Raw genomic sequence first — 14,142 nt, forward strand, 5'->3', positions numbered from 1 at the left:
CACCCATGTGGTTGCCCAGAGCCAGCCCAGGGCCTTTCACTGCCTGACCCAGAGCAGCAAATGGTGCCCACTCTCACCTAGGGCCAAGATACATAATATCAGAGGCTACCCAAGTTATTTTTGCACCAAAGCCAGAAAATTCCACAAACTCCTCCCCATCCCTGCAGTAAATAAATATAAGTAATAATAATGGGCAGTATTCAACTAAGTCCTACTCAGAGTAGACCCATTGGAATTATTACATTTATATCCCGCCCTTCCCAAAGGGAGTCCAGGATGGCAAACAACAAGTGATAAAACATTAAAAATATCTTAAAACGAAAACATCTTTAGAAACAAAAGGGTTTTTTAAAGAAATATTATCTTCCCTCCAATAGTCATGTCTATTAACTTCAATGGGGCTACTCTGAGTAGGACTAACAATGAATGAAATAATGATGATCCATTCGCCGTCTTTTCATAACATCCAAAATTAGCTTCCGGAGGCACTTGCCTCACTCCACTGAATAGTAGGGCCAGCCCTCACACTTATGCAAAGACCCACAAAGGGATGTGTGTGTGTGTGTGTGCGTGCATGTCTGAGGGGACCTATGTCTGACAGGCTAAGAGTGCAATCCTACACATGTCGACTCAGTCCCATCGAATACAATGGGATTTACTTCCAAGTAAGTGTGTACAGGACTGCAGCCTAAGTCTGTCATATGGAGCAGGGGTCTGCTCACTGTGCTTTGTTTAGGTCCTTTCTAAGATCCCCCCTTTCTGAGATCCTTCTACTGAGAAGAGATGGAGAAAACCAAGCCATGCAATGCTATTGTGACAGAGATGCCTATTGGTAAATGGTATGTGTGTGAATGAAGACAAAGCACACAACATAGGGCTTTGAGCCAGAGTCCACCAGGGAAGGCCTGAGGCCCAGCACCCATTTTCAGTGCCAGGACTTGGGACACAGGAGATACAAAGTAAGAATAATGAAGAGAAGATCTTGACCAGTGTCTGTCCATTGCCACTGAATAAAGGAGATTGGTGGGGGGAGGTATCCAGATCCGAGGATGGGGCACGCACTCAGGCATGAGAACCACAGCATCTTTCTTTTCAGAAATGGCACACTGAAAGGCAGTCCTTCGAGTGCCGCCTCTAAAGGAGATTCAAAGAGTGGCAACAAGGGAGAGGGCCTTTTTAGTTGTGACCTCCTGCTTGTGGAATGCTCTCCTCAGTGAGATCCGCCTGGCGCCATCATTAACATCCCTTTGTGCTCAGGTGAAAACTCATCTCTTCTGTCAGACATTTGACAGACTGTGATGATTTTGCTATTTATTGGTTAAAGGGTTTTGCTGCTGTTTTATTGAATCTGTTACATGATTCTTATTGTAATGTATTTTTTTAATGCTTTATGTCAGATGTAGGGAACCTTTGGCCCTCTGGATATTGCTGAACTACAACTCCCATCAGCCCCAGCAACCATGGCCAATGACCGGGGATGATGGGAGTTGTAGTTCAGCAACATCTGGAGCACTTTATGTTCTTAACATTTTGTGAGTTGCTTAGAGACTTCTTATGCAGCAAGTGAATAATAAACTAAACATCATCATCATATAAACTTAATAAATAATAATAAATTATTATTATTCCAGCTTCTACATACCATTCACCACTGGTGCTGCTGGGGGTTTCTTGGTGACTAAACGGGCTGTGGCATTGTTGACCTGGATCGAAGAAGGAAGCAGGAAGTGAGGTCACATGCACATGTCAGCTTTTTCCCCAAAGTGGGACAGGCAAAGTTTACAACACAAATAAGCCACACAGTGGTGGTCTTGACATTACTCTTAAGGGACAAGAATTAGGGTGGATTCACATGTGCAGTACTGGGCCTATTTGTGTCTGTGTCAGAAAAATTTTGTGTCAGAAAAATTAGTTCAATTTTAATATACATGATAACCATTGATCAAGAGCCCTCTTTTTTAGGGACTTAGTATCTGCAGCTCCCACAACTTGCCAGTCAACAGTTCATAACTTATGGATGCTGAAATGTGCGCATGCACACACATTTATGGGGAGAGCAAGAGAAAGTCTCACCTCAATCTTTCTGCCTTCCACAATACTGCTGTTCAGCTTCTCCCGCGCTCGGTCAGCATCCTGGCTGTTTTCAAAGGTGACAAAGCCAAAGCCCTAAGAGAATACACATTGTAAGGATAGAATCTAGAAATATATATTTGGAATGGAGAAATTAACAGTGCCCTCAGCCAGCATGGCCAATGGCCAGGGATGATGGGAGCTAGAGTCCATCATCAACATCTGGAGGGCACCATGTTGGCTACCCCTGGACTAAGGGGACCTTTGGTCTGATCCAGCAGGACTGACTGTAGCAGTAGCCATAGCAGCAACAATTACATCTTATATCCTGCCTTTCTTTCATCATGGAACTCCAGACGGCAAACATAAGAGGGTTCTCAGGTGGTCTCCCATGCAGGCACTGACCAAACTCCCTGTCCTGCTTAGCTTCAGCAAAGAGGCTACATCATGTGGGTAAAATTCTCAGGACTCTGAATAAGATGTCTGATACCCAGGAGAATCTCAAGACATTTTGCCACCCTCAAGAGCTGCATCTCCTGATCTAAGGCAGACAACCTATAACCCAGCCTTTCCCAACCAGTGTGCCTCCAGATGTTGTTGGACCACAATTCCCATCTGTCCTAACCATTGGCAATGCTGGCTGAGGCTGATGGGAGTTGTGGCCCAACAACATCTGGAGGCACACTGGTTGGGAAAGGCTGCTATAACCCCTTGCAATATCACAGAGGATGCTAAGGAACAACTGGCAAGACAGTATGCTGCATCAGCTGTTCCCTGTGATGTTCCTGCTTATATTATTAATATGGTAAGTGCTGGTTATATAGAAGACATATGGTAAGTGGACTGAAAGAGGAGGGGGGAGTACATGAGCAGTAGAATGCTGGATGATTGGCTGAGCGTTTGAATGGCTGGGAGTATAAATGGAAGAATGACAGTTGAATCTGGGTGGTGTTTGGAGGTGAATTGTAAGGTGAATTGAGGAGGTGGATGGTGTTTGGTGTTGTTGTTGAGAGTGAGTCGGAGTTCTGAGGCAATTAGTAAGAAGTCAAGTACATAACAGAATATAGATGAAACCATAAGCTTGTCAACAAAGTAATTAAGTGATCTTGTTATTTCTAATACTAAATAAATATTTCTTGGTTAAACAAAAGCCTGATTCTTTCAGCTGGTATACATATACCAGGGGGAATAGCAAAGTAACCAAGGCTGAACAGTTTGTATCGAATGGTTGCAGCGGCGGATCGGAGGAAAGTGTATCCAGTCCCACAGAGAAACCCAGGGCTGTATGCTTCAGTGCAAGAGGCTGCAGGGGGGGTTGGGAATTACCTATACCCATAGACACAAAGTATCGAGATAGCCTGGCAGGGACTAAGGCACAGTCTAAAGGTTATAAGAGATACAGAGTGTGGGGTAGTAAGGCCTAGCAGAGGGATTTGTTGAAATCTGTGCTAGAGCTGTAAAGGGTAAGAAGAAAACCTGATGTTCCTGTCTGCTGGTAGCCACAAGTGAGAGCTTCACAGGTGGTGCCAGGGAAGGACATCACACTCCCTTAGAAATCTTTGTGACCTCCTAACAACCACTGGGATCACTTGTGCTCTTCAACTATCCCTGCCAACATCATATCCTGCATTTACACAGTGAAATAGTGAGAGGATAGGCCAGGGATGGGAACTTGTGGCTCTCTAGATGTTTTTAGATCCCAACTCCCATTAGCCCCAGCCAGCATAGCCAAGGATCAGGGATGATGGGACTTGTTGCCCACCAGCATATGGAGGGACACAGGTTTCCCATTCCTGACATAGATACTGCTCAGCCTTGCCTAGCAGACCCTCAGTCACTTGTCCCCAACCCCTTCTTGGCAGCCAATAGCCCCATACCTTAGAGCCACGTTCATTAAAGATGATCTCCACATCCAGGATTTTTCCAAATTGCTAGGAGAAAAAGGAGGACATTCAGTCATTGGCTCAGTCAACAAACAGCCTCCTATCCTGCTTGCCTAGAGACCAATTCGAGACCATGTGTAAAATTACAGGCCAAGATTTTATGACAGTGCCCATCACAAAACTTAGCGCTTCCCCTACAACTCGTCCAAAACACACCCACTAGCACCCATCCTCTAGCATGGCTGGAGACTCAACTTATCCCTGGGCATCCCCATCTAGAAATATGGCATCTGCACTCAGTATGTCCTCATGGCACGTGGCATGGGTGGAGAACTTGTGGCTCTCCGAATTTTGCTAGACTATAGCTCCCATCATTCTGGACCATTGGTCATGCTGGCTGGGGCTGGTTGGAGTCAGAGTCCAAGAGTATCTACAGGGCTGTGAGTCCCGCCATCCCAGGCCTCTTGAACCAGCAGTGGGGTGGAGTTAGCACCACAGCATCAACATCCAACAAAATTGGGCAGTTGCCCAGAGCCTATTGATGCTGAAGGGCCCTCACGCACACATTCCTGAACATGCTAGGGGAGCAGGGAAGAGGAGAGACTCACCCCAAACATCTGCCGCAGGTCTGGGTCACGGAAGCGGAAGGGGATGTTGGACACATGCAGGCGTTTGGGCTGGGCTTTGTCCTCGCTGCTTTCTGCCTCCTCTGCTTCCGGGGACAGCTCAGATGCAGGGGCTTCTTCTGGCTGCTACGGGGAGGGGAGGCGAGGAAACGAAGCAGAATCACACACACCACTGAGGCAGCCCTCCCCTTGCCCCCCTGCATAGAGGGCATCTGGCTTAACAGAGCTCTGGGCCTGGGAGCTGGCATTCCAAGTCCCCTTGCCTGGCCATGGGCAGAACAACATGGCAGCTGCTGGGCAACTCCCAATGTTGGATCTTACCCAATCCATGTTCCAGGGGGTCTTGGGGATGCACAAAGACTCACAATGGGATGACACTAGTCTACAGAGTCCAAATGTCGGGGTGAAGTGGGAGGATGTGAAGGGAAATTAGTTGCCATGGAGAGGTACACACTCATCAGCATCTCCACAGCAAGTTTACTGTGTGCTCCAACCTTCACACAGGAGAAAGCAAGCAGGCAAGGCCTGTCATGTAGGTGTATAGTAATGGTGGCATTCAAGATACCAGAAGCCATTAGCTGTTGAACATTCAAAGCTGCCTCCCAATGAACCAGACTATTGCTCTGTTTAGCCTAGTAATGTCTGTTCTTCTGACCAGCATGAACACAAAAAGAATCCTTCTGGATCAGATCAAAGGCCCATCTAGTCCAGCATCCTGCTGTAACAGTGGCCAGCCAGATGTGTATAGGGCTCAAGGCACCTAAAATAGCTACTCCATGCATGGGGAAAGGTGTTATATCCTTGCTGGGTGGTGGAGGTGACATACCTGGGTTTGAAAAGCTAGGAATCTACTACCTAACTCCTCTGCTGATAATGCTTCTGAGGATTTAAATATAAGAAGTGAAGACAGTATTCCAAGTGCAGTCACACCCTAGATTTTTATACTGGCATTGTGATACTGGCAGTTTTGTCTTTCAATTCCTTTCCTAATGATCCCTAAAATGGAATTCACCTTCCCCCCCCCCGTTGCAGCACACTGGGTCACCCTTTTCATTGAGCTATCCACCACAACTGCAAGATCAAGGATACTTCACAATCTCAGACAGAAGGATTTTACTCTTTCCATCACTTACTACCTGAGATTTTAACTGGAGATGCCAGGGATCGAAGCAGGTGCTCTGCCTCTGAACTATGGGCCCTCTCCCTGTTCTCCTTTGGGTGCAGTTCAGCATAATTAACAATAAAGTGAGATTTACCAACAACTTCAGTGACAGGTGGGTTGCCATCCAGCCCAGTAGCAGAGGATCAAGTGTCAAGTTGGGTCATGGACACCCAGGTTCATATGTTTCCTCTGTTCACATGCACTTTGCTGAGTGCCCTTGGTAAATCGCTATTTCTCACTGTTTTATTCTCACAAGAATAACATGGCTACAATATATTGCAAATTGCTAGACTTTTCAGGAAAAACGTAGTAGTTTTTAAAAGTTGATATTTAACTCAATCTTTTATAGGTTGCAGCATGCCTGCTTGATCATTTGGGGAATCCACCGAAGTGGTGGATAGTTGCTTTTTAGGCCCCACTTTTCATATGGGGTTACAATTGTCACCTGACAGCTGAATATGTGAAACTTTCATTTCATGTTTTTGTCTGTCTCTGAAATAGACTTTTCAACCTGTCCATAGAATGGAAGAGAATTTGCTACTTGAATGGGCTGTTTTTACTTGCTCTTAGCCAGCAATTTCTGACCTGATGAAGTACAGAGCAAAAAAAAAAAAAGAATATCCCATTATATTATTGCTAATCCTCAGGGTGGGCAATTGCTGTGCTGCACATTTATAGACTCGAGCCGTAAGATTTCTTATCTTTCAAACTTCAGGCACCAAGATCAACGGCAATGGAGGGAAACTAGCCCAAACTGGATCCCTTTAGACCAGCCTTTTCCATCATGTTGCCCTCCAGACATTTTGGCTTCCAAGTTCTCATCAGCCTTGACTACTAGCCATGCTAGCTGGCGTTGATGGGAGTTGTAGTCCAAAGCATCAGGAGGGCACCAGGTTGGGGAAGGCTACTTTAGACAAAGGCAGGACCACTCTATGTGTACAAGGAAATCATATGAGGGAAATACAAGACTAGGACCCCATCTACACATCTAAAGCACCACTATGCCACTTTAGACAGTCGTGGCTTCCCCCAAAGAATCCTAAGAACTGTCATTTGTTAAGGTCAGTGAGAGTTGTTAGGAGACCCTTATTCCCCTCAGGGAGATACAATTCCCAGAATGGTTTAACAATCAGCCCCTCTTCCCAGGGAACTCTGGGAATTATAGCTTTGTGAGGGGAATAGGAGTCTCAGGACTCTTAAACTACAGTTCCCAGGATCCTTTGGCAGAAGCCACGATTGTTTAAAGTGATATCATAGTACTTTAAATGTACAGTGCTGATGGCATCTATGAGAGTCCGTCTCATGGGCCCATCTCAAACAGTTGCTGTTTAGTCTGCCCCCCCCAGAATAATCTCCTGTAGTGGCTATTCCACCTGGTCATTATCTAACAGTTTGAAAGAACTGGCACCTAAATTTACTTATTTCTTGCTTCCTTTCCTGTTCCTTTTGTATTATGTGTCTACTACATTGTAAACCATTATTTCAAAATGGGAACCTCCTTGTGTGTTTTAGCAAAAAGGCAGTAGTAGATGAATACATATAAATATAATAATGGCAAAGTCTTTCTGGGACCATATCATTTCAGTTTTCATGTGGAGACTCCTTATACTGTATATGGATGCTCTCTCAGATTGTTTAAAAACAAGCACTGCACTCACTCCCCATAGAAAAGTTTACCTATAAAAGAGAAGCTTCCTAACTTGGTTTTCTACCTGACATGCCAGTGCCCCATCATATGCAAAGAGGTTTTCTTACAAGGGGGGTGGAAGGAGAGGAAACCATCAGTCATGGATTTCCTCCACCCGCAGCTTAAAATGGTACTGTTCAGCAAGAGCTGCGTGATTTCTCTGCATGAGGATCCACATGAAACTGGGAGACCATCTCCATGTGACACCATAAGAACATAAGAGCAGCCCTGCTGGACCAGGCCAGTGGCCCATCCAGTCCAGCATCCTGTTCTCATGGTGGCCAGCCAGATGCCCATGGGAAGCCTGCAAGCAGGAGCTGAGTGCAAGAGTACTCTCCCTGACCCCCCACTGCAGTTTCCAGCAACTGGCATTCAGAAGCACCAGCCTCACATGTTGCAGTTTGCGAATTAAACACAATTTGTTTTGTGCAATTTGTTTTTTAAAAAGACAAAATAGCAAAGGGGTGGGCTGCACTCCAGATCCAGTCTGCAGCTGAGGAGTGAAAGGCTGAAGCCCCCTCCCATGTCAAAGTCCCAATCCAGACTGGGCTCTTCCATCTGCTATATTTATTCTTTTTTAAAAAAAATCATGCAGTTGCTAATCCCACGACCATTTAGTTTGGCCCTTTTGTTTATCTTGTCAGATGACATGACAGCTCAGAAGAGAGAGGACCAGATTTCTTCCTTGTTTCCACCCAATCCCCATTCCCCAAATCATATCCACTCTTTTCAGGAAGATGGGGCCATACTCTTTGCAACCTTTCCCCCATCATCCAGAAAAGAGATGTCCCAATGCATTGACAAAACATTCTGTCTTGGGTTAATGAATAGGACGGGGACACACCAACAAGCAAGAGAACATTAGTGGAGAGAAGAAGCAGCATTGAGTGAGAGAGGACACAATTCAGGGGGAACCTTGTGGAGAAGATCAGGGGACACAGAGTACCACCCACTGGGCCCCCCTCTCTCTTCTCCATGCAGATGGTCCCACACGAGTCAAAATGCAATCACCACGATGCAACATTCCAAGGGCACGGCGGAGGTGTGGGCAGCCTCTCTTGCAATGTCTTTTAAGTGCTAAAGGGTGGAGGAAAGAGACGAAGCTGAGAGAAGCAATTAATCTGACAGGGGGACAAAGTTGAACTTGTCTTTGAAGTTCCTGCTACAATCTAACAAAGAGGGGGCGCTTTGGGGCAGGCATGACTATCAACGGATGAGACACCAGGAATGTTCAAAGAGGCTCTCTGAATCTGCAGGGGAGTGAGTCTCATTGTGTGTGAAACAAAGTCATAGGCTCAGTTGTTGTGGCAGCCGCCACCATGCCATGGACAAATCACCAAAAAAGATTGACTCTGGCTTTGTCCTTACAAACAGCGGATAAAGTGGTAAACCTGTGCCTGGACTGTACAACTTCAACGGCACAGGTCAGGAAGTCCCCATTCACTCTTACCCACAAAAACCTGCACACAGAAGCAAGGTTAGGATCCTTCTTCACCACATCTAGCTTTCTATGTGTGGGGATTTATTTGGTTTTCGTATGGAGGAGTATTCCATCATGTGAGCCCTTAACTGCCATCTACAGGGGTACCATCCAGACACAGAAAGGGAGTTCAGATTGCCCCCTGACACGCAATGCATTGTAATAATATGTGAAGTGGGCTGCAAAGCACACAATCTGTCCCTTCACCCCACTGCCTGAACATATGGCACATGCACAGAGTGCCTTATGACAAATTCCAATGTGTGTACACAGAGCTCCTCTACCCAAGGAGAGATATTGATAGGCAGAGCCTCTTCTGTCGCAGTCTGAGCACAGAAATGGCAGGGAGGAGGGCTAGCCCATGTGGCCATTTCAATGTACATGGCAGTTGTGGGGAAGAGTTGGCTTTCCATATGTTGCTGAACTACAACTCCCATCATCCCTGGTCATTGACCATACTTGCTAGGGCTGATGGGAGGTGTAGTTCAGCAACATCTGGCAGGCCAAAGGTTCTTGGCATATGGTATACCATCTCACCTGCTGTTGGGAGAACTAGGCCTGTGTTAGGCCTGACTTCATACAACATATCATCTCACCCAACTGAACTAATTTAATCTGTTTTACCCATTTTCTAATTTACCTTTTGAGCACACCTTATCAAAATACCATCTCTCAGTTCTTAAAAGTGTTCTAAATTTCCAAATTCTGAAAACTAGCATTTCAGTAATTATCTTTTGTCTAACAATAAAACTGTTCTACGCTACTATATCTAAATCTGAAGTGTGCTTCTGAGTTTTTTTTTTCAGGAAAGGCATATTGAGATGATTGCATGGAAGCATTTCATTTTGGGCCAACCCAAACATTGCAGACAACAAACATAAGTTTACCCAACTTAAAAAAAAAAGAGAGAAATTAAAAGCAGCCTTGGGAAGCTATGCATTTGAGTGGAAGAACAACTGAGGAGGGGCTGCTTAATCCTTTCCCTCCATCTTTTTCTACTGCATCTCCAGGCACAGAGACTGGTGGTGCTCACAGAAAGCTACATGTGAGCACAATCCCTTGGAATCAGTGGTGGTGGTGATGTGGAAGATTGGGCTCAAATAAAGCTTCCGCCGTGCCTAATCCCCCCACTTCTATGGCAGATCCCTCTTTTGTTTTCATATCAACTGTTGAGATGTGGGAGGGAAAGAAATGGGCTCTGGGACAAGGTGCCAAGGGGCTATTCTCCAGAAGCAAAGGGAAAGCAGCATGCATGCACAAAGTTGCCCAGGGTCAGTTTTGTAAGGGTGTGTGTCTCACTGAACCACTATTTTTTTTTTCTGCAAAAGACAGACGTCTGTGGTGGCAAAAATCCTCTCTTATCCTGCCCTGCCCATCCCTATGTTGGGCCCTTGAGCCATCCACACAGAGAAACATTCCATTTTAGGAACCAAGTGAGAACAACTGGCCATCCAGCTCTGTATCGTGTCGCTCTGTATTGTCTACGCTGACTGGCAGCAGCTCTTCAGGGTTTGAGGCAGGAGTCTCTCTCGGCCCTTTGAGTGCCAGGGATTCATCATCCCACCCACCCTCCCAAAGGGAGCCCAGGGGGGATTGAACCTGGAACCTTTTGCATACAAGTCAGATGCTCTACCACTGAGCTATGGCCTTTCTAAAATATAGTGACATCTGTGGGACTGGTGGAATGCAAATAGCTCTACAGTGAACACACTCTCTGTGGACATGCGTATGGGCTGTGACATTGTATGCTGGATTCTGAGCACATAGCACCTGCAGCAAGGAGCATCCATCATGTTGCCATTAAACACACCACACACAATTCCAGCCACTCACAAATACAAACAATCCACCAGGCAATAGCCAATCCCCCTCGGTCCTTCAGTCCTTCCTGCCCCCCCACCCTGTCCCATCACATCTCCCCAATACACCCTAGCAATACACCACACAATCCCCACCCTCCCAAAAAGCTGGATGCATCCCTCAAATGCTACAGACTCTTTGCTCATAAAGACAAGTTCAACAGGGATTAAAAATTCCCCACCAGGCCCCAAACTTCACTGGGAGAATAAAATGCACAGGAGTGGTGGGGATGGGCAGGTGTCAGGCTGAGAAGACAAGCAGGTGCAGTTGCACAGTGAGTACGAGGTTAACTATTCATGGATTAATGAGAATAGAACAAGAGAAACGTGATGGATGTCCAAGATGCCTGGGAGAAAAACCTGAGCTTGACGGGAGAGGTCCACGAACGTCGCTGTTAACACCCCAGGAAAAGGCCCTAGTCCAGGAAAGACACAGTCACGGGGGGGCAGGAATTGCTACAGACCAGGAATTCTTTTGCAGCTTAGGAACGACTTTCCAGAGGAAGAGAGAGAAAAGGGAAAAAGGAGAGATACACACAAACATTACAGCAGGGCTGGGATTGAATGTGGCCCTCCAGGCCTCTGTCCGGCCTGCAGGACTCTCCCTAGGACACACTCCCTCTCCCCAGGCCACGCCATTCACTGGCGCTGCTCCACCAGTAGCGCAGTGGCAAATTCAGAAGTGCCAGGGTCCCTTCACGATAGTCATGCCTGCCCCCTTCTCTCTGTGGAATACTCATTTGCATTTCATCTTACCATGCATGACACACAGATATTGAACATTATTAAAAGCTCAGGTATCATCTCACACACACACACACACACTTCCTCCCCACTGCCACCCCCAGAAACATATGCTTTCTTTCCCTCCTTCTCCCCTACTGCTCCTGGCTTTGGGCTGGAACAAAACCACACATCTTTGGCTTCTTCCCCCCCTTTTTTTTCTGCTGATGGGTTGAGAATACAAAATGGATGCCACGCAGCAGAAACAGAGAGACAAAGACAGAAACACCCTCTTCAGCCCAAGTGTCCCCCTCTCCTACCTCCTTTCCCACTTTCCCTTGCTTGCTTGTCGTCTCCACACTCCTCAGTCCTTCCAGCGCAGCCTTCTCTCACAACAACATAGGAGCCAATCGGCATAAAAGGGGCATGTGTTAACTACTGAGAAGATTCTTCTCCGTGACTGACTCACCTCCTTTCACTCTGGCTGGCCCCAATCAGCAGGAAAGGATGTTGGAGAAAGAGGGACCCTGCTCTGTAAAAAGTAAGGGGTCTAAGACCCCCTGGGACCCTGGACGACTACACCCCTGTGCTCCAGGGCCTCCTTGAATGCTTTTTGCCTGGCTGAAACGTGTCATTGAACTGCGAGAATGCCTCTCGCTTGCCTGGATAGGGAGATGTCTGTGGAGGCTGGCCCATTCGGGCAAACAGGGCACTGCCCTACTAACCTCAGTCTGCCCTCACCCAGCCCCCAGCTACCTGCCTTTCTTTCTGCTTGCCAGCAGTCCATTGGGTGGCCCTGGCTATCAGTTTCCTCCTCCTTAGTCTCAGTATTGCCCTTGTACAATAGAGCAGGGACAAGGATGGGGACAAAAGTAGAATTTGTTGGCTCCGCCTGTCATTGTCTCTGGCTCCACCTACTGTTGAGCTCCTTGACTTTTGCCCCACTAGTCCCAATGGGCAGGGCCGGCACCAGGCATGACTGGGCTCCTGAACACGAGCCTGCCTGGGCCCAGAGCACTGTTCATCCCAACGCTCCTTCCCAATACAGGCAGCAAAGGGCTTATATAGGCAGGCAGGCCCCACTTACCGCTGGCATCAGTTTGCACGCCCCACATGCACGCCTGCCATCACCCAAGATGGTAGCAAGGTGATCAACCCCTTAGGGATGCACTTTCCGCCATCTTGGGTGATGGCAGGCAGGCAGGCATATTGTGCAAGGCACATGTACTGACACGCTAACACAACATGTAGGTGAGATAGATGGGCTTATTTAAGCCCGCACCACCTACACTGGAGAGTACCTGGAAGTTCCCATTCCATGATTCATGGCTGCAGGGGCCCGCGGCCACACAGTGGTGCTGGGCCTGCCAATGGGCATGTACAAGCCACCACTGGGAGATGTGCGTGTGTATCTCTCTCTCTTTGACTTTTGCATGGCTGTACAAAGGTAAGAGTCACAACCACTGCTCTGCCCACATTTGCCTCTGGCCACTATGCAGGATAATGTAGCCTCTGAGCTGAGAAAGTTTCCCCACTCCTGCATTACAGCCTCATACCAACAGCCTCTGTTTTTGCCACCATGGCAACTGAAAAAGAGGAGTTATTTGGAGCTAAAGGAAGGTGATATACATGGAATGTAACATCCAAACACAGCTATACTGCAAAGCTGGACTCAGTAAAGCAATATAAACTGAACATGATACTTAAACATTATATCATGAAACTGGGCCTAAGGGCCCCTTCAAAAGGCAGGTAATATCAGGGTAAAGACAAATGTAACTTTTTAAAAACATCTTTTATACTGTGCCTTTAATAGAAGCTTGATGTGCAGGCAATAGGAGGTAACAAAGCATATATTCCTGTGATGTAAGCTTCATCTGCTGATTCCTGCATACCAAATTGCTGTGAAAGGCAGAGGAACATGACTGAAAAAAGTGGCAACCCTAATCATGGCAGAGGAGAGAAACTGGAAGCAGATAGCCAAAGCTTGTGGTATTTTGTAACCTAGGTTGCATGAGGAAATCAAAGATCAGAGGTGGTCTGGATGAAGAATAGTCAGACTGACAAATAGAGTTGCCAGCTTATCAATCACTGTAGTTATGCCTTAAACAACAGTCTGATTTGCAAGAATGAGCAGCTGGGTATGGATTTTATAGCCGTAAAAGTCTGATTTCTACAGCTTATGTTGTGGTTAGAAGCCCAAGAGCAGGCCTAGCCAGGTCATTTTTTTTTCTGGACAGATGGCAACCTTATGGGGTGGGAGGTTTGCACAGGACTCTGCGACGGAATCCTGAGCATGCTACTGGGGCTTCCTTTATGGAGGTGGCCCTACTCCCAGCACAGTGAGGCAGCTTACCTCAAGTGGTAGATTCGGGGGTACCATTGAAAAGCAACCAACTGCTTAACAACCACAACAACTACAACCACAACCACAACCACAACCTAAATTGTTGTTGTTATTGCTGCTGCCCCCATCAATACTAGCAGGGAAAGTCAGAGCTTGGAAAAGTTACTTTTTTGAACTACAACTCCCATCAGCCCAATCCAGTGGCCAAGCTGGCTGGGGCTGATGGGAGTTGTAGTTCAAAAAAGTAAGTTTTTCAAGCTCTGGGGAAAGTAAAGGGGATCCATTGGGGTTTTGTACCTCACAAA

At 46.8% G+C, this 14,142-nt stretch overlaps 1 protein-coding gene across 1 annotated transcript in view; it reads right to left on the reverse strand.

Annotated features, from left to right (window-relative positions):
* Positions 1 to 14,142, reverse strand: part of LOC133367148 (RNA binding protein fox-1 homolog 1-like) — a 44,689-nt gene that overhangs the window by 10,192 nt on the left and 20,355 nt on the right. Inside the window, 4 exon segments of the mRNA XM_061590993.1 lie at positions 1,643 to 1,703; positions 2,074 to 2,166; positions 3,948 to 4,001; positions 4,562 to 4,705. Coding sequence (XP_061446977.1) covers positions 1,643 to 1,703; positions 2,074 to 2,166; positions 3,948 to 4,001; positions 4,562 to 4,705 — 352 coding nt within the window.

Source organism: Rhineura floridana, chromosome 11 (assembly GCF_030035675.1).
Source record: "Rhineura floridana isolate rRhiFlo1 chromosome 11, rRhiFlo1.hap2, whole genome shotgun sequence".
NCBI lineage: Eukaryota > Metazoa > Chordata > Lepidosauria > Squamata > Rhineuridae > Rhineura > Rhineura floridana.